General features: G+C 39.1%; 1 protein-coding gene across 5 annotated transcripts in view; it reads left to right on the forward strand.

The window, feature by feature from the left end:
• Positions 1-22,602, forward strand: part of LOC128734284 (plexin-B) — a 748,132-nt gene that overhangs the window by 576,191 nt on the left and 149,339 nt on the right. For all 5 annotated transcript variants that reach the window (XM_053828386.1, XM_053828387.1, XM_053828388.1 and 2 more), the window contains one exon: positions 16,030-16,114. In XM_053828386.1, coding sequence (XP_053684361.1) covers positions 16,030-16,114 — 85 coding nt within the window. The remainder of the gene's footprint in view (positions 1-16,029; positions 16,115-22,602) is intronic.

Raw genomic sequence — 22,602 nt, forward strand, 5'->3', positions numbered from 1 at the left:
GGAGGAAAGAGCCTATCATTTTCCAAATCGTTTCTATGGTTCTTTTGAAGGTCGACAATGTTCCGTCAAGGCGTTGGCCTCTTGGTCGTATGATTGCCGTCTACCCAAACATAGACAACATCATCCGTGTGGTGGACGTGCGAACGCAGTCTGGAATTCGTTGTCGAGCTACAACCGAGCTCTGCCTGTTACCGATCGATGACAATTCAATTGAGCTTCTGTCCTCGCCTGTGGATACTGAACGTAATCCGGTAGCAGTTTCGTGAATGTTGCGCTTCAACGGGGGCCGAGATGTTGCGGATCATCTATACCTATAAAAAAGGATTTCTGTCTGTCTGTCCCTGTCCCTATGTTCCTTTTAGAATCGAAAACTACTGAACCGATCGGCGTGAAAATTTGCATGTAGGGGTTTTTGGGGCTACGAAACGTTCTCTCGATGGCAAAAGTCCCCTCCCCCCACTAAGAGGAGGGGCTCCCATACAAACCTATGCCTAAAAAATGAATTTCTCTCTGCTCTATGTTCCTTATAGAATCGAAAACTACTGGACCGATCGGCGTGAAAATTTGCATGTAGGGGTTTTTGGGGCTACGGAAGATTCTCTCGATGGCAAAAGTTTCCTCCCCCACTAAGAGGGGGGGCTCCCATACAAATCTATGCCTAAAAAAATGGATTTCTGTCTGCTCGAATGTTCCTTATAGAATCGAAAACTACTGAACCGATCGGCGTGAAAATTTGCATATAGGGGTTTTTGGGGCCAGGGAAGGTTCTTATGATGGTTAGAGACCCCTCCTCCCACTAAGAGGGGGGGCTCCCATACAAATGAAACACAAATTTCTGCATAACTCGAGAATTAATCAAGCAAATGGAATAAAATTTTACATGTGGGTGTTTTTGGAGACAAGAATTTTTTCTATGGCGATTTGAGACCCCTCCTCGCTTTAGGAGGGGGGGGGGGCTCCTATACAAATGACATACAAATTTCCTCATAACTCGAAAACTAATTAATCAAATGGAACCATATGTGGTATGTGGGTGTTTTTGGAGGCTCCCATACAAATGAAATACAAATTTCCTCATAACTCGAAAAGTAATCAAGCAAATGGAACCAAATTTGGCATGTGGGGGGCTTTGGAGGCAGGATTTTTTTAATGATGGTTTGAGACCCCTCACCCCTGTGGTTTCATAAAACATTAATCAATAACAAGACCACCAAAAACTATCAATAGTAACATTAGATAATTCAGCGCGAGACGGCCACAGGTCGCGAGTGTTTCCGGCGACCTGCCGTCGGATTCGCTGGCCACTGCGGGGAGACAGCCCCCCGTAGAGATCACCTCTATCGAGGTTTATTTATTTTCCTAGATCTACTGACCTCTATTACTTTCCTTCAGTTGGGTCACGCCTGCGTAATGGTACTTTCTACGAAAAGATTTTCCGTGAAATGGTACATCCCGCGTAAGGTTTTTCGCGAAATGGTATTCTGCGAAATTCTATATTCCGCGTTATGGTCAACCGAGAATTGATGTTCCGTCAAATGGTATTCGGCGAAATGGTTTGTAATGATGGCGAATATTTAAATGCCATCCGCTTTATTTTATCAGGTTAAGCAATCGGGGGAGTTGTTTTCTACTTTACTGTGAGGAAAATTTGTATATTAAAACTACCATGAACTACCCAGGAACTTGCAAAACTCAAGATTGTGAGAAAGGTCATCCGAGATTCACGATTTATGCACAACACAGTTTAATTTGTGGCAATACGAAGTTTGTCGGGTCAGCGAGTATGATATAAAACTTACCAGTGACAAGTGATGATATACTTACTAATTGTTATTTGTTATTTGTTATTTATTTATAAAAATTCATTCGACACAATATTGTCTTGATGAACACTAATATAGACTAACTACATATTGTTACCGATACTTGTACACAAAACTACACTTAAACAGCAAACAGCTATCGTCTTCCTACCGTGCAACGTTTACTTCCTATTTTTCATATAACATTTCTAAGCTCTAGTATCTATTGATTGAAAAGATTGATGCGCTGAGATTGAAAAGATTGAGATTGATGAGAAGATTGATTGAAATGATTGATGCGCAAAATTTGTTTGGAAATAACTAGTATTTTAATCCTATACACCACTATACCTACATGCTTAAATTAACTGCTTTTCTTCGCTTTTTGCTTTTCTTGTACAATTGTGAGTAACAGCAAGTGAAGAAAATGACAATTGAAATCTGAAATCAAAGAAAAGAAAAAACTTTTCGATTGAAACCTACTATTTAATATTTATTTGCAACAGATACGTAGTTTGCCTACGACGTGCAGGCTGCATCAGTGTCTTATTTCAAAGCGTATACGTATCTGTCGCGAATGAATATTAAGGTGATACGGTACTGAATCTAACGGTACTAACATGACCGGAAAAATGGCGTCTTTGTGAGGATATAGGATATAGGATATCCGGCCATGTTGGATTCAGTACCGTTTCACCTTAAATAGTGGAATTTAGTCGGTAAAAGTTTTTTTCTTTTCTTAATTTCAGAGTTCGTATTCCACTAAGAGGCTTCAAAAACTTCAGGCAATTGACATGTTTCTTACTTTTCTTGAATTTTATTGCAAATTTAAAAATTGCAAATTGTCATCACATACACACATACATACATACATACATACATACATACATACATACATACATACATACATACATACATACATGCATACATACAATCATACATACATACATACATACATACATACATACATACATACATACATACATACATACATACATACATACATACATACATACATACATACATACATACATACATACATACATACATACATACCTACATACACACATACACCACACACATTGAATACAATCAACATTTGATTGATATGTTTTGATTTCACACGTTTTAACGGTTTAATATACGGTGCTCAAGTGTTAAAGTTTGAATAACTTTTGAATGAACCGTCCGATTTTAAATAACTCGGTTTCGTTTGATAGATCTCAGCAGTAATTTTCAAATAATAATAAAAGGTGTGATGATTTTCATTGAATTAATGTTTATGTGTTACAAAAATATGTTTTAAATTCTATTTTTTCACATTTCTTCATGTAACTTTCAAACTACAAGTCCAATCGTCATGAAATTTGGAAGTTAAGGGTTTGCAAGGCTCCTCTTTCATATGCAATCAACGTTGTTCAAATCGGTTAAGGGACCTATGAGATAATTAAGTCCCATATTTTTCATATTTTTATACATAACTTTTGAACTAAAAGTCCGATCAGTATGAAATTCAATAGCGACCTATGGGACACCTAGACCTTTCATTTGACACTAGGAACATTAAAATCGGTCCAGCCATCTCCGAGAAAAGTGAGTGAGATTAAAAGCGTTACATACACACACACACACACACACACACACACACACACACACACACACACACACACACACACACACACACACACACACACACACACACACACACACACACACACACACACACACACACACACACACACACACACACACACACACACACACACACACACACACACACACACACACTCACTCACACACACACACCCACTCACACACACACCCACTCACACACACACACACTCACACACACACACACACACACACACACACACACACACACACACACACACACACACACACACACACACACACACACACACACACACACACACAGAAAATGCTCAGTTTTCGAAACTGAGTCGAGTGGTATATGACATTCGGCCCGCAGGAGCTTCTTTCCATTTCCGGTTTTCCAAGTGATTTCTATACCTTTATACTATATATTTATATAGTAGAAAGGCAAAACATAACAACATTTATTAAACATTTATTAAAAACGCGACACATGCTACTGAGAAGCTCATTACTACCATAGTTAGTACGTGAGACGGGAAGGTAAAAAAGGCATGGGATCGAAGATTTCTACGGCGAATGTTTATGTTTCGGAGTTGTAGAATATCGGAACAATCAATGAACGACGTTAAGATGTCGGAGATAAAAGTACCTTTGGTAACATCGCGCCGTAGTGCCAACCTGTCAAGCCCGATAAGGTTGCATCGGTTTTGGTAACTTGGGAGGTTTATGAAATCATTCCAATGTAGGAACCGTCAAGCGAAACGCACAAATTTGCGTTGGATTGCCTCAATCCGTTGAATACTGTTCTGATAGTACGGTGCCCACACATTCGAGGCATATTCTAATACAGAGCGCACTAAGGAACAGTACAGAGTTTTCACACATGGAATGCTAGTAAACTGTTTTGTGGCCCTGAATAAGAAGCCAAGAATTCTCGCGGCTTTAGAACAGATGAAGGCTAAGTGATCCTTGAATGTCAGTTTGGAGTCCGGCAAAACTCCTAAGACTTTTACAACTGTTTCCCGCTTTAAAACAACGTGAGATATTTTATAATCAAATGTTACAATTGATTTCTTCCGTGTAAAAGAGATGTAGCAGCATTTGGAAGCATTTAATAGCATCCTATTAGTATTACACCAGTCAGCAAAAAAACTTAGCTGCGATAGCAAAAATTTGCAGTCAGACATATTCTTACTTACGTCTGAAATCGTCGGCATACTATAATTTCATGCATTTAAGAGTAGGATGGATATCATTGAGGTACAACAGAAAAATATATGGGCCTAGATGGCTGCCTTGAGGTATGCCAGATGTGACCGAAAAGTGCAAAGAGATAGTATTTCCAATTTTGGCCGACACAGTTCGATCGGTAAGGATAAGGATAACATTTCAGGATATTGCCGCATAATCCAAGCCTCTGAAGTTTCGAAATAGCGATTTGATGATTTATTTTGTCGAAGGCCTCTGATAAATCGGTATATATTGCGTCGACCTGAAGATGGTTTTGCATTGAGCGAGCAATGAAAGATGTATAGGAAATCAGGTTGGTGCAAGTTGACCGTTTGGATACAAAACCTGGTTTTCGGTAATGTAGTTAGAGAAACTGTAGGTAAGGTATTCTAGAACAATGAGCTCAAGAAGCTTTGGAACAGCGCAAAGAGAAGCTATACCACGATAGTTGGAAACGTTTTGCTTCGTTTTGAACCTTTTTTATGCACCGGAAAAACATATGAGGTTTTCCATGCAATAGGGAAATTGCCCGAAAGTAGAGATACGTTGAAGATGCTTGCCAATGGAGCACAAAGAGTTAAGCAACACTTTTTCAGTATAATAGATGGAATACCATCAGGACCGGGATTTGTAGAACTTTTAAGCTTCGAGCACGCATTGAGTATCGCTTGAGCAGTTATAGTTGGGTGACACCTAACAGTAGCCATGCACGGGACGTTTTGCACAGCATTCCAGACTTGTTGATCGTCGAGAGTTTCATTGGCGAAAATAGCGCTAAACTGACCAAACTCGAGTTTTTAGTCTTTGACCTTGAAATGCGGTCAGGCATTAATATTCATATTTTTGGTGAAACGATGGTTCTACAATTGATGGAGGGATGGTAGGGGAAAGAAATGAAAATTTTTTTGGGAGAGGAGGGAAAAGAGTGGAAAGGAAGGGGGGGCGGGGGGTAATAGGTAGCTACGCTTAACAAGTTGTCGTTGTGACTCCTACCTTTTGTCCAATGCTGGAAGGTGCATGGGTCGAACCAACCTATAAATTCCAGCTATGATTATAACTTGGTTCGACCCATGCACCTTCCAGCATTGGACAAAAAGTAGGAGTCACAACGACAACTTGTTAAACGTAGCTACCTAAAGTACGAAGCATCCTAGAGTACGGAGTTCAAGTTTGGGCACCATACCAAGCCATCCACATCAACAGGATTGAAAGAGTCCAGAAAATGTTCATCCGCTACGCACTTCGTTCGCTTGCTTGGAATAATCCCATTGCACTTCCACCGTATGAACAACGTTGTCAACTCATCTGTCTGACTACTCTCGAATCCAGACGGTTGCTGCTTCAACGGCTGTTCATTTTTGACATTATCAGCAATAACATCGACTGCACGCACTTGTTATCGCAATTGCGGTTCAACGTCCCGCCAAGGAACACCCGATCATCAACTTTCTTCCGAACGGTTCATCATCGAACGCAGTATGGCCAATTTAATCCTCTGGAAACCTTCTGCCGAAGATTCAACGAAACTTGTGATATGTATGATTACAATATAACTAAGTCAGTGTTTAGATTAAGACTTTTAAGATACGAACTGTCTGTGCGACAAACTTGAGTCGAAGACTGAATAATAATAATAATTACCCCCCCCCCCCTTCCACTCTTTCCCCTTAATCCCCAAAAAAAAATGTCATTACTTTCCCCTACCGTACCTCCATCAATTGTAGAACCAACGTTTCAAAAAAAAAATTAATAGCGCTAAACTGTTTGCGGAAAAGCTCACGCATGCCGGCAGTAATCGTCACTTCATCATCTCCAAGGTTCATGGTGGTTGGTAAGCCGTTTTCTTTTCTCTGCTGGTTGTTATGAAGATTCCGTTGAATTTGGTTTTGATGTGAACCGTACAGTAGCTTGGTTAAGCGCTTGTAACGGTTATTTAAAGAGATGTAATGGTATTTAAGCGGATTTGTACGAAATTTAGACAATCTTTTGAGCGCTAGTCTCTTGGCAGTTTTTAAATATTTCAGAGTACGATTTGACCAAGGTGGAAAGGTACACTTCGTACCTTTTTCTTGGGGGTAAACTGATCGATAGCGTACAATAGAATGTTGAATACATTTTGAACTGCTGACTCAGCATCATAATCGTCAAGTATTGAGCTCCAGTTAATGTTGGAAAGATATTCATTCATTTTCAAAAAATCTGTTTTGCCAAAGTTATAAGCTATATCTTCTGTGGTATACGAGTGGCGCCAATTTATGAAGAAAGACATGGGTGCCGGATGATGCCGGGTGAACTTAATAAGGGGAGTGGGAGCACGATTGATAGAAACCTGCTCACTAACTAGCTCAGTAATGACAAAACAGAGATCTAGCATACGATCGTTTTCATTTAGAACATAGATGGAGCCCTAGACGTACTATATCCATCCATCAGCTGAGTAACACATCCATTCGTAGTAGAATGTGAAGGATCAGCAAAAAGAAAACGATCGCCGGCTGCTGTCCAGCTAATGCAACTAAGATTAAAGTTGCCATTCACCATGATTTTGTCCCTGATGTTCATTTGCGATATTATCCACGAAAGCGAATTAAGATGCTGGTCAATGAGAACTGAGTCATTCACACGATCAGGTGAAATATATATGACACAGATGTATAGCGTGTAGCGGCTGAAGGCAAAAGTAACCCATAGTTACTCTACTGTTCTGGTTTTATCGTTTGTTGACTGCTTTCACTGACAGCGATATCTGTTAGCTTTCGACGAATGCACTTGGTGTCATTGCGACGTTCCATAAAAAATATCTTCTGTCGGTGTACAGTGACGGCGCATTTGCGTGGGAGTACGCCAACATATATGTTTATTGCCTATTCAGCATATATCGATAGAGTATCGATATTGTTCAATTTAAGTTCTACATTTTATAACAGCGACGGCTATCGTATCGGTTGTAATTCGATCGCACTCTTTAATCGTACCTCGCTTACGGCTCGGCTATTGACTGCGTTTGCGTTATCTTATTGTTAAGCTTGTGTGGGGTGTCAGCGGTGCATGCGCACTGTTTATTCTACGTCGGCGCTAATATACACAGACAGTGATGAATCACTGGTGCGTGCCGGTTTGCTCCGAATCTGTTATGCATATGCAGCATAAGGCCCTGTTAGAATCAGTGCCTCAGCGTGTATTCATAATTTTACCGCACGCAAATGCGCATTGAACACTCGGGGGGCTGACAATAGTGGGGGGTCTCTAACAGAGGGTAGGGGGAGGTCATAACTCCGAAACACCTGGACGGTTCTTCATCAAGCTTGGGAATTGCTTGACATAAGTCAATCACCACTGGAGGGCAGACAAAAGAGCGGGGAGGTCCTCAACAGGGAGAGAGGACACAGCTCCGAGACGCCTGGATGGTTCGTAATCAACCTTGGCATACATATTCATTGACATAAGGGAACCAGTACTGCTGGGGGATTGACAAAGAGGGGGGGGGGGGAAGGTTCCCTACCAAGGAGGGGAGGCCATAACTCCGAAATATCTGGACGGTTCTTCATCAACCTTGAAACACAAGTTCCTTGACATAAGGGAATCACCATCGGGGGGATTGATAAAAGCGATGGGGCAATCCCCAACAAGGAGGGGAGGTCCAAATAAGTAAAAGGGGTTGCGTTTCTCTTCCATTTAGACCGATTACAATTATGCAAGTGACTGTGAGAAAAGAGGAGGTTTCCACCGCGGAGGGATACATGGACAAAACCTTTGTTTCGTTTCTGTTATAGACACATTCCGCGAGCCGGTATATCAACCAGACATTTTATAAAAGTTGGATTTAGCATAACTGGTATTCTAGCATTTTCGGAAGTTATATACCGTGTAAGCACCATATTCAAAACAATGCCTAATTCGGAACAGTTGCAAATTTTTCATAAATAGTGACTAAATTCTAGCTATTTAAACAATTTAATCACTACATCTGATGATTTCATATTATTAAAATGGTTTAAATTGCTACAGTTTTGTCATTATTTATTAAAAATCTGCGACTGTTCAGAATTAGGCACTGTTTTGAATATGGTGCTTGCACGGTAAAACGTGTATCGAAAATAAATGAAATTTACAAGAAATAAATGATTTTTCGTGATATTTTTTAAAATGCTGCTACAGTGCACTAAAACATTTCATAATATAACTTGTTTTCGACCAACTTACAAAGGAATATATGCTGAATCCATTCCAAAAATAATTTGGATGTAATTTTGCAGTTATTTTGAATTTCAAGAGGATGAAATAGGGCCATTTTTTGCGTTGTAACGTCACGAAAAAGTGTACCTTTTCGCTTTTGCAGAAAAGTACAAATTCGAACAATCTAATAATCCGTATTCTCTTTGTACTCAAAAATACCTTTAAAACGGTGCCTAAAGAATGAAGAAGATAAGTTAAGTAGAACCTAAGTTAGAACTGATTGAAGCTAACGTTGTAACGTCACGGCGGGCATCCGGACGGATTCAAAACAAGTGAGACATAAGTAATAGCATCGAAACCTTAAAACTTAGCATAATAGTTGCTTCAGAAAAGTTTCTTCACTTAAAAAGCACTTTTTAGTGATAAAAAACATCCGGACTTTAGGGTGTCCCCAAGCAGATACAAAAAATATTTTCTCTATTTTAAGTCAGAAATGATTGCTGTCTACAGAAAGTTTGTAGAAAAACTAATTTTAAGAAACTTTGTTAAACAATAAAAATTTTTATTTCTCACATGAAAAAAAGTTATAGAGCCAAACTCTTAAGGACATTCTTAAAAACAGTTTTTTTATCTAGCTCTTCAATAACGCTTCGTATGCTTGTTAGATATTCTAAGAAATTGGTAATCGAATTAAATTGCACATTTTCGTCGAAGGTAGTAGAGATCTATCTTTTTTCCTTTAGGAGCTATCGCTTGTTTCTTTCATTTCTACATGTTCACCTACGGTTGCCTTCATAACAACTTTTTAAAGATTTGCAAAGTGTTCTACCCTAAGTTGTACATGGTGGAATACAGCATAAATTGACTCACGCAAAACAAGTGATATTAGTTGCGCATAGCTGCTCTCCCCCGAGATACACCCCTTTAAGGGTACATATAAAAATAAAAAAGCCAGTGATAGCTGCTAAAGGGAAAAAGATAGAGCTCTACTATTTTCGACAAAAATGTGAAATTTAATTAGATTACCAATTTCTTAGAACATTTGCAAGGCATACGAAGCGTTATTAAAGAGCTAGATCGAAAAAACACTATTTTGAAGGGTGTCCCTAGAAGTTTGGCTCTATAACTTTTTTCATGTAAGAAATAGAAATCTTCAGTATTCAACAAAGTTTCTTAAAATTAGTTTTTCTACAAATTTTCTGTAGCAATTATTTCTGACTTAAAATAGAGAAAATATTTTTTGTATCTGCTTGAGGACACCCTAATATCCGAATATTTTTTCATCACAAGAAAGTGCTTTGTAAACGAAGATAGTTTTCTGAAGCTACTATTATGCTACGTTTTAAGGTTCCGATGCTATTACTTTATTTATTTATTTATTTATTTCTTCAACATATTGTTGCACAGATTATTCACTAACTTAAGGCCTTAATTCTATGTTTATAAGTACATTTACTGACATTGAAGTCGAAAACGCTTGACGTTTCATCAAAAGCACGGCAGCACATAGTCTACGGTTCATTGTGGCCATAGTTAGTACGATGGGAACGATGCCATAGCATTGTATGGTTACGCAGTTGCCTATGAGGGACATGTATGCAAATCAGACTAAGAAGTGGGCTGCAGTCAATATCCCCGTTGATTAGTCCGAAAATAAACATTCGCTGAAGTAATTTTCTTCTGGCTGCTAACGTATCGATGTCAATAAGCCTGCAACGTTCTACATATGGAGGAAGATTCGTTGTATCGTTCCACGGTAGGACACGTAACGCATATCTTATAAAGTTCTTTTGGATGAACTCAATTCTATTCGCATGTACCGCGTAATAGGGTGCCCAAACAACGACCCCATATTCAAGCAAGCTCCGAACGAGTGTACAGTATAGCGATTTCAGCGCATAGATATCTTGAAAGTCGTTAGTGTTTCTTTATAAAAAACCGAGCGTTGCATATGCCTTAGCAATAATCGTGGATACATGCACCTTGAATCTGACTTTCGTGTCAATGTAAATGCCCAAGTCCTTAACAGTATGGACACGAAGCAAGACACTGTGTCCTATGCTATACTCGTGATGAAGCGGCTCGCGTAAACGGCTAAATGATATGACCCAGCATTTTGACGCATTGATTTGCATGCCGTTCAATGCACACCAGCGTAAAAGTGAACAAATGTCTTCCGGGAGAGCGCAGCAGTCTAGCGAGGACGATCGTAATCTACTGCACAAATCGTTTACGAAGAGAATAAAAATTAAGGGCCCAAGATGGCTTCCCTGAGGAACACCCGATGGTATCACAAAACTGGCCGAACTAACACCGCCAATGCTGACAAAGGCTGAGCGATCGGTTAAATAGGACAGCATCCACTGAGTAACCCAGTTGGGTAATCCTAAACATCTCATTTTGTCAACTGCGAGTGCGTGTGGAACCATGTCGAAGGCCTTGCTGAAGTCAATATAAATCGCATCAACTTGCCGTCTTTCTTTGATGCTGGAGATTAACGAGTTCACAAATACCATCAAATTAGTCGTCGTGGAGCGTTTCTTTACAAAGCCATGTTGATGCTCAGACATTATTGGCCGAACCGCACAATATACCACATCATATACCACTTTTTCGAGAACTTTGGGCAGACAGCTTAAGATAGAAATCCCACGGTAGTTTTCGATATTATGGATGTTACCAGCTTTATGTATTGGAGTGATGGAGGCGACTTTCCACACTGTGGGAAATACTCCACTAACTAGTGACAGGTTGAAAATAATTGAAACAGGCGAGGCGAGGGACGTGGCGAATTGCTTAATGAACGAAGGTGGCAATCTGCTGGACCCGGACCTTTAGAGGAGTCAACATTCAAAAGAACTTCCTTCACTTTTTCAACTGAAACATTCAATTGCGGCAGATGCATATCGTAACGCACTATACTGTTCAACCAATCTCTATGTTCGTCCGAAGAATGGACTGGAGGGGTGTTCGAGTATACATTACCAAAAAAGTTTGCAAAGAGGTCTTCAGCTCCTTCAGCAGCATCAGCGCGAGCTTCCTTGTAGAACACGTCGTGAGGTACACCGCCATTACGCCGCAGCTTTTTTACGAAAGCCCAAAACGACGACGGATCCTGCTTGGCATTCGACTCATTTCGTAATATATACTCGTGGAAGGTTGTATTCAGCCGATTGTTGAAAAGCTTCTCCATGTCACGAAATAAGCGCTTGTTTTCCTCTGAATGTTGTTTAAAATAACGTTTCCTCGTTTTACGCAATCTGTTCCGAAGATTCCGTAGTTCAGAGGTCCACCAAGGTTGATTGTAAACAACGCAGGCCCTACGTCGTCGAATAGGAGTATTTTCGTGGATGATCTCGAAGAGAATATCATAGAACTGGTGAACAGTGTTGTTGACGTCACAATCCGCTAGTAGCGTCGTCCAATCTATTGAGCGTAAGCGAGCGTGAATCGAAGGTTCGTCGCAGGAGTTAAAGTCGTAATCAAACCAGTCTTTTCCAATGTCGTAAGTATTACAAATATAGTCAAGCTTAATAATAAAAGGTTTGTGATGAGCGTCAATTTTTAAAAGTCCGTAGGGCGATTCAAAAAGTTCGATTCGATCAGCATCGCTAACGAATGCTAAGTCAAGTAATCGCTCGTTAACATTCCGCACGTCCTGAACTTGTTGCAATCCGCACGCAAGAATAGACTGTGTCAAAGCAATTTCTTGTTCGGAAGAGGCATTAGTAGGAATATAGGAATTTAAGTCGCAATCAAATTCCCACGAGAGCCTCGGTAGGTTATAATTCCCCAAAGCGATGATAGTACCGGTATTTCCTGCCAGTTCACTTAGCTGTTGAATACAGGATGCATGATCGGAGTACACAGCCGGATCTGAATTGGGCCTAATATAGACACAGCATATATAGACCAACTGCATTGGCAGCGTTACGCACACCGCGACTTGTTCTAAACTTTCGGCATTAGCTAGTGGGATCAGCTTGCATCGTAAGTGCTTTTTTACTCCTATCAGCATGCCGCCACCACGTAGAAGTTGGGATGTAAAAGGATTGCGATCAAGGCGATGAATCACATAGTCGGACGAGAGTTCAGAGTTAAATATATCACATGCGCGCCACGTTTCGGTTAGCGCGATGACGTCGTAGTCACTCGTTGAAAGTGTTAAGCGGAGTTCTTTAGTTTTAGTTCTTAATCCACGAACGTTTTGATACAAAATTGTTAGCGAACGGGCACGGTGAGGCTTTGGACAAGGCGAGGCTTCAACTGGTACTATTGGACTACAATTAACGCCTACATGTCCATTGCCGGAGTCACTGATGTTGACGATTGTAACGGGTTCAACAGTACTGGCCGTAAAAAATCACGTTTTTTGCCAGAATCCTCAAACTCCCGAAATCTTATACCAGATGGCCATGTATCCAAAGACATTGCTTTTGATTTCAGATCCTCTGCCATCCCGACTTTGTAAGACATAAAAGTAAGGGAGCGCAAGTCTTTTCCGCGAGGAACGAGTTTAACGACAGTGGCCTCGCTTGTTCCTAAATTCGAATGCACAATATTCGTAACCGTCTCGTCGCTAACATCCGGATGAATGTTTGACAGATACAACCAAAACTTGTCCTTCTCTTGATTGACTTGGATTACAAATTCCAGTCCCACAAAGAAGTTTCGTTGGACGGTGTGAAGTATTATCGGTATCATTTTCCTCTCTCTGCCTCTTAGTACGGGCGGAAGATATCGACGGGAAACGCGGTCTCGAAACAGGAGTTGTTGGTACTGAATCAATCCTTGATTTGAAATTGGAGCGAATTTCTTGACGTAAGTCGTTTAGTATGCTATCACGAATTTCTTTTTTCAGCGACTCGACAATACTGTCATTAGTTGCGTTGGTCGAAATCATAGCATTGGAGAAACGTGCTTTAGCCAACAAGTTTTTGCAAGCTGTGCACATCCAAACGATGATGATGATTGTTGTTTAATGTCTGTTTAAGCTCTTCAGATATGCCGGAACAACGAGAGCAAAAGTGTGACGAACAAAATGCTCCACATTTGAAAACTTCTCCAGTGATCTCATTCGCACACTTGTCACAAGTGCTAGGCATTTTGATAACGTCTGGTATCGAAAGGGTTAAAAATTTGATGATGACAGTACCCGACACCAGAGGCGCTGTGTGTATGTAGTTTTAAATGCGATTCGGTAGGTGGAGATTTTTCTGGCGAGTTTGACACACAAGCGAACGACTACTTCACTTAGTTGTTTTTGACTTACGTATTACGTTGTATGATGCGAATGATGTTGATGTCGTAGTAAACAGCGAACGAACAGCGGTGGAAGTTGTTTACGTGCAGTGGCTCGAAGCAGCAAAGCTGAACGATACAATCCTTGGCGGTGCGAAGTTTCGGCGCAAATGAAAACATGGTGGCACAAATCTAGTTTATTTTGCCAGCCAGTTCAAAGTTGAAAGTCTAACAGAGTTTGATTTTCTTATGCCTGATGTTTGATACAGCTTGCAGAAGTGAAGTGCAGTGTGGCAGCAGCGGTATAGTAGCGGAGGTTTATTTTTGTTTTGCTTAGTGCAATTTGCAATCGAACGGGAATAGTGGAGCGGTTGACGGTATAGTGCGATAGTAGTAGTGATTAGGAACAGTAGCTTTCGCCTGATGGTAACAGGTGGAGAGCGGCGAGGTGGGAAAAGTGATGCTAATGGCAGCGATGATAAAATACTTCCATTCTCAAGCCTGCTCAGATTTTATCACAAAATCTGTATGTTACCTGACCGAAATTGATGGGATGAGCAGTTTCTACGAAAACACTGGAACGGAGCGGTTCGGTGAATGCACAAATGGAGATTTTTAGCGGTGATTGAACAGAAATTCACAGGATTATTGGTGCGACGAAATAACACAATCGATATACACAGTGGCCAGAGTTGCCAGTTAACTTATGTCTCACTTTCTTAGAATCCCTTCCACTGCGCGACGTAATTTGTGACAACCCAACAATTACGTAGGCAAAATAGTGAAAGACAAATTAACAACACGTTTTTGGATTATCCCTTATGTATATTAAATGAAATATAATATATAAGAATATTAAGGCTGTGAACCATTTCGTGAAATTTTTAACTTTTTAGTTAAAATTTGACAGCTCGATGGTTATTTCTCCTCGAGAGGTTAAAATCAGATCAGAATGCGAACCATTTCATATTTGCAGATTGATAGTTGCTTTACTCAATGAGAGCATATATAAGTTGAGGATGAAGGTATGTTTCTATAACAGCGAATTTATTTATTCAGTCCACGTTGGAATTGGATGAATTTTTTGTGTTCATTTGCTCCTATTATCTATCAAAATTTATCTCATTTCATTTCGGGTTGAATAAACATCCATACATTGGTGAACAAAATTCAAGGAAAAATCAGTGAAACACATCGAAGCTCTTTCCTCACCTGTGGCATATCTCATTGGCTCTCAGAACTTGGTTAAAACTAACCATGCTCCCGAGCAGGGTTATTTTCGAAAAACCATCATAGTGTCAAATTTTAACCAAAAAGTTAAAAATTTCGCGAAATGGTTCACAGCCAAACTGAACAGATTTTTCGTGAAGTTATAACGGAGCTACGACCCTCTCTGTGTAAAACAGAGAAAAAGAGATTTGAAAGAGAGCAGAATTTTCAACAGAAGGACCAAAAGACGAATTTCGGGCGCGTTGTAACGTCACGCTACATATTTGCTTTCCACAATAATCTGGATAAAGTAAATGCTATTAATTGGTTCACTTTTAATAGGAAATTTTATGTTCTTTCCAAATATATAATAATATTTGGGGGTTTCTCAACGATTTTCCCAGCTGGAACACAAATACTGTGCAAAGAAGAGTCAAAACGTTGTAACATCACGGTGGAACGTGTCTATACGATTTTCATAGAGTAAACCGATGCATAATTAGCTACGTGACAGAAGGGTCGCTCGCGCGCTCAGCTGTCTTTATGTTGAAAAGTAATTTTATAATTACTTCTCGGGAAATCTCATCTTTTAATTCTGAACTTTCTATAAAGACTGCAATGCAAACTCAAACCAGAATTGAAAAGAGAAGTTTTATCTTGCTCTATTTATCTGTTTCTTAGATTACATAACGATATATAACGATCATACCTAAACGCTATAGAATTATGCAATATCTTATCTTTCCAATTACAGATTATAGACTCTCTAGACATGGATGACTATGCGAAGAAAGTTCATTTGATACACAAATTAGAAAGCGTTGCTTGTACGTTGGAAGGTACGTAGTCTTTATAAAGCCAAAGATTTATTAGATCAGTCTTAAGGCCCGCGCAGAATTGGTACTTTACGGTTGCGTTTGCGTTAATCTGGCAGTTCTCCCATATAGTTAGACAGATTATCTGTCAGATCTACGCAAACGCTACCATGAGGTACTAATTCTGCGTGGCCCTTTATGATGTGAACCATTTCGCGAAATTTTTAACTTGTTAGATAAAATTTGACAGTTCGATAGTTATTTTACTTTTTGTCGAAATAACCCTGCTCTGAAGCATGGTTATTTTTGACGGTTCAATGGTTATTCTGCGAGCCAATGAGATATGCACAGGTGAGGCAAAGAGCTTCGGTGTGTTTCACTGATTTTTCCTTGGATTTTTTTATGCTTATCGTATACGAATTTGTTTATTCAACCCGAAATAAAATGAGATGAAATGACCAAATGAACATCAAAAATTCATCCCGTTCCAACTCGGACTGAATAAACAAATTCGCTATTACAAAAAACATATTTTCATCCTCAGCTTATATGCTCTCATTGAGCAAAACAACTATCAATCTCACAAATATGAAATGGTTCGCATTCTAAACGGATTTTAACCACTCGAGGAGAAATCAAACTGTCAAATTTTAACCAAAAAGAACAAAATTTCGCGAAATGGTTTACATCTTTAAATCCGAATCTAAATCGCCTAAAGCTGCTCTTTTTTAAAAACAACATCATTTTAATTTTTAAATTTATGTTTATACAATGGTCTTGTGAACTTAACATTGGAGCAATTACAGTTCAAATAAGTAAACGGTTCTCCGACTTAAATGTAGTCTATACCTATAAAAATGGATTTCTGTCTGTCTGTCTGTCTGTCCGTATGTTCCTTATAGAATCGAAAACTACTGAACCGAGCGGAGTGAAAATTTGCATGAAGGGGTTTTTGGTGCTAGGGAAGGTTCTTATGATGGTTAGAGATCCCTCACCCCACTAAGAGGGGGGCTCCCATACAAATCTATACCTATAAAAAAGGATTTCTGACTGTCTGTCCGTATGTTCCTTATAGAATCGAAAATTACTGAACGGATCGGCGTGAAAATTTGCATATAGAGGTTTTTGGGGCCAGGAAAGGGATTAGTGATGGTTAGAGACCCATCCCTCCACTAAGAGGGGGGGGGGGCTCCCATACAAATGAAACACAAATGTCTGCATAACTCGAAAACTAATCAAGCAAATAGAACAAAATTTGGCATGTGGGTGTTTTTGGTGACATGAATTTATTCTATGGTAAACTGGGATCCCTCCCCTCTTTATAAGGGGAATTATGACTCCTCTCCCTTTAAGAAGGGGGGCTTCCATACAAATGAAATACAAATTTCCTCATAACTCGAGAACTAATCAAGCAAATGGAACCACATTTAGCATGTGGGTGTTTTTGTAGGCAAGAATATTTTCTATGGTGCAATAGGACCCTTCCCCACTTTAGGAGGGGGGTTCCTATACAAATGAAAATCAAATTTCCTCATAACTCGAGAAGTAATCAAGCAAATGGAACCAAATTTGACATGTAAGTGGTTTTGGAGGCAAGATTTTGTTCTATGGTGAATTGAGACCCCTCTCCTCTTTAGAAAGCGAGTTATGACCCATCTCTCGTTTAAGAGGCTTCCATACAAATGAAATGCAAATTTCCTCTTATCTCGAGAACTAATCAAGCAAATGGAACCAAATTTGGCATGTGGGGGTTTTAGATGCCAGAAATTTTTTCTAAGGTGAATTACGACCCCTTCCCCTTTTAAGAGGGGGGCTCCCATACAAATGAAATACAAATTTCCTTATAATTTTAGTACTAATCAAGCAAATGGAACCAAATTTGGCATGTGGGGCTTTTAGGGGGCAGAAATTTTTTCTATGATGAATTAAGACCCCTCCCCTGTTTAGGAGGGTGGGGGCTCCCATACAAATGAAATTCATATTTTTTATAACTTGAGAACTAATCAAGCAAATGGAACCAAATTTTTCATGCGGAGATTTTTGAGTCTTGAATTTATTGTATGATAGAGACCTCTCACCCCTGTGGTAGGGGGATATGGACTCACATACAAATAAAACAGAAATTTTTGCGAAACTCAAATACTAATCGAACTCGAGAAATTCGCGACTCTTCCATAAAACATTAGTCAATAACAAGACCACAAAAACTCTATAGTAACACTAGATCATTTAGGACGAGACGGCCGCGAGTGTTGCCGGTGACCCACCGTCGGAAGCGCCGCGCACTGGGGGGAGGCAACTCCCCGTAGAAATCACTACTGTCTAGGTTTATTTGTGGGTTTCCCGGAACGAGCTATAACGAATAAGGAGAGGATCGCGAAATGGTACTTTCCACAAAAAAGTTTTCCGAGAAATGGTACATTCCGCTTAAGGTTTTTCGCAAAATGATATTCGGCGAAATGTTGTACAATCATGGCGCATATTAGTATCCGCTTTCTGGCTATGCAATGAGGGGACAGGGGAGTTGTTTTCTACTTTACTGTGAGGAAAATTTGAAAATTTGTATATTAAACTACCCATTCCTGGTAACTAACAAGCATTAACTTAAGCAGCAAATCAGCGTATCTGGCATTTTATACTGCACGTTGTTATATATTAGCTTTTTGACTGCATAGGTGTTGTAAATTGGCATCCAAAATTGTATTCAAATTCTTCGTGTCGGTAATTAGCTGTAAATAAGCATTGTCAGCACTATAACAAGGTTATCAGTAAAGTAGCTGTATATTTTGCCAAAATAGCATTCAAGTAGCATTTAAGGCGACTCAAATGCTTATTGGCCTACATTTGAATAGCATTGGTGATGCTTATTGGTTACCTGGGATGCCTTCATAGTTACGTAACTGCCAAAATGAATCATCAGGTTGAACTCCTCAGAAACTTGCAAAACTCGAGATTGTGACAGAGATCATCCGAGATTCATCATTTATGTACAACACAGGTTAATTTGTGGCAATACGAAGTTTGTCGGGTCAGCTAGTCTATACCTATAAAAATGAATTTCTGTCTGTCTGCCCATATGTTCCTTATAGAATCGAAAACTACTGAACTGATCGGCGTGAAAATTTGCATATAAGGGTTTTTGGGGCCAGGGAAGTTTCTTATGATGATTAGAGATCCCTCCTCCCACTAAGAGGGAGGCTCCCATACAAATAAAAACACAAATTTCTGCATAACTCGAAAACTAATCAAGCAAATGGAACAAAATTTTACATGTGGGTGTTTTTGGAGACAAGAATTTTTGCTATGGTGAATTGAGACCCCACCTCACTTTAGGAGGGGGCTCCTATACAAATGATCAAATGGAACCATATTTGGCATTTGGGTGTTTTTGGAGACAAGCATTTTTTCTATGATGAATTGAGACCCCTCCCCTCTTTAGGAGGGGAATAATGACCCCTCTCCCTTTTAAGAGGGGGGGGGGGCTTCCATACAAATGAAATACAAATTTCCTCATAACTCGAGAACTAATCAAGCAAATGGAACAAAATTTGACATGTGTGTGTTTTTGGAGACAAGAATTTTTTCTATGGTGAATTGAAACCTCTTCCCACTCTAGGAGGGTAGGCTCCTATACAAATGAAATTCAAATTTCCTTATAACTCGAGAACTAATTAATCAAATGCAACCATATTTGGCATGTGGGTGCTTTTGGAGGCATGAATTTTTTCTATGATGAATTAGGACCCCTCACCTTTTTAGGAGAGGGAGCTCCCATACAAATGAAATACAAATTTCCTCATGACTCGAGAACTAATCAAGCAAACGCAACCAAATTTAGCATGTGGGTGTTTTTGAAGGCAATTTTTTTTTGTATGGTGAATTGAGACCCCTTCCCTCTTTAGGAGGGGAATAATGACCCCTCTCGCTTTTAAGAGGGGGGCTTCCTTACAAATGAAATACAAATTTCCTTATAACTCGAGGACTAATCAAGCAAATGGAACAAAATTTGACATGCGGGTGTTTTTGGAGACAAGAATTTTTTCTGTGGTGAATTGAAACCTCTCTCCACTCTAGGAGGGTAGGCTCCTATACAAATGAAATTCAAATTTCCTTATAACTCGAGAACTAATTAATCAAATGGAACGATATTTGGCATGTGGGTGTTATTGGAGGCATGAATTTTTTCTATGTTGAATTAGGACTCCTCACCTTTTTAGGAGGGGAAGCTCCCATACAAATGAAATACAAATTTCCCCATAACTCGAGAAGTAGTCAAGCAAATGGAACAAACCAAATTTGGCATGTGGTTTTGGAGGCAGGAATTTTTTTTACGATGGTTTGAGACCCCTTACCCCTGTGGTAGGAGGATAAGGACTCTCATACAAATAAAACAGAAATTTTTGCTTAACTCAAAAACTAATCGAACTCGAGAAATTTTAGGCTCTTTCATAAATCATTAATCAATAACAAGACCATCAATAACTATCAATACCCAAGTAACAATCCAAAAGTAAATTGGTCTTATTCATTTCTTATAGTAGTTTTATCAGAGCATAGCTAAGTGTATCAGATTTTATGTTTTTCCCCAAGTGAATTTTATCTTATTTGATTAATATTTCTGAAGCATGACTGAAGGAGACTTAAAGAAACACTCATAAAACTGTATTATCAATAAGTGCAATTCACCTTATAAGCAGTTTTAAGGGATACTTGTTTTATATGTTGAAACGACACTCCTTAAAGTTTAGCAATAGATTTGACAAAAATTTATGACATTCTTCTGCAAGATTGGTTTATCTCAACAATACTGCCATAAAACTCTCTTAAAACCGTGTATTCTTGAAAGAGAAATCATACTCTTAAGAAAGAACATTCTAACGTAAACAACTGATCTGTCAAAACGGATGTCTGAACCTGGAGAAAATTGAAAAAATATGGATCTTTCAAACGGAAATTAAGCAAAAATCGGCAGAATATTTTGAAAACTCTTTCATATAAACAATCAGCGGAGTCACAAAATGAATGACGAGAGCAACAGAGCTGGGGAATGACGGTGCCGGTGATGATTTATCAGTGGTAGATTTGTGTGTAATTAGATAAATTTAGTTCGATTGTGTTTTGCCGGAGACGTGAGGGTTTCCTTTAGAGTTGTTTGTATTTTTTAAACTGAAAGACCTCACTAGTTAGTATCTTTGTTTAGAAAATGATTGAAGGGATCGAAGCAATTGAAGCGTATTTTGTAAAAGCGTTGGTAACGATAAAGTGTATAAAAAATTCTGTAGAATAAATTTTCCGCACTGTCGTGCAGTCCTCTTTAAATTTTAAAAATCAATTTATATTGACAATCAACATGTCTGCTATACTTTAAAATTATCGCGCTACGGGGAGGTATATGAATCTCCAGCACAAACATCGACACTTCGTTGACGTTTTCTTTGTTTATACTAGAATGGTTGCGAAAAAGCTTGGTTCGCTTAAGTAATTCTAACAATTCTTATTCAAGCGCAACTTGTCTTCGTCAAGAATGCAATAAGTATAGATGAGCTTATTGCCCTCTTGGCAAAGTTTTCTTTATCTTTTGCAAGAAATGTTAGTCTAAGAATCACTTTCTGGTTGATTTAGATAAAACCATTGAAAAAATGGCGAACAGGACTATTTTGGACTTTTGAAATTGTAGCCAATTGCATGTAGGCGTTTATAAACATGATGTTTTGCAATACCATAAGTGATCTTATCGTTTTAAATAAATGTTTGAACACATAAAAGGCTTTTTGCGGCAATTTATTAAAAATTTGGTAGCTATCAACTTTTTAATGAAACTATTGAATTTTTTTTATTAAGTATATTTTTCAATAATCTAGCAAAAATAACCGGCGCGTTAAAATTTTCTAACTTTCGTGTCACAAAACATCGGCAATCTGAGCGTGGCATGAAATTTTATTTATTTTATTTTAAATTTTATTTATGAAATTTTTTATTTATGAGCAACAAAGCAGCTGCTTTTGTTACCATTTTTATTTTCAATTTTCATTTATATCCATTTTGGAAAAGTAATATCTGTGAATGCTTTTTTCTCTTATAGCTCTCAGTCAATTTGAGAACCTTCTTTAGTGTGGGTCTCCCTAGTTTTATAAGGGTTTTATGGCTGTTTTATCGCAATTTTGTAGAATTATAAGTTCTATGATCGGTTTTAAGAAGAAAATGCTAGAAACCTCTTCAAGTGCACCTTAAAATGAACTTTGTTACTTGGGTAGTATCAGGTATCAGCATCTTTGGCTCGAGCAGCGCGTTCCTCACAATCATGGAATACTTAGGTAGTAACATTAGATAATTTAGCGCGAGGCGGCCACAGGCCGCGAGTGTTGCAAGCGACCTGCCGTCGGAAGCGCCGGCCACTGCGGGGGGCAGTCCCCCTTAGAGATCACCTTTATCTAGGTTTATTTATTTTCCTAGATCTACTGACCTCTATTACTTTTCTTCAGTTGGGTCACCCCTGCGAAATGGTACTTTAT

This window comes from Sabethes cyaneus, chromosome 2 (assembly GCF_943734655.1).
Source record: "Sabethes cyaneus chromosome 2, idSabCyanKW18_F2, whole genome shotgun sequence".
Taxonomy (NCBI): Eukaryota; Metazoa; Arthropoda; class Insecta; order Diptera; family Culicidae; genus Sabethes; species Sabethes cyaneus.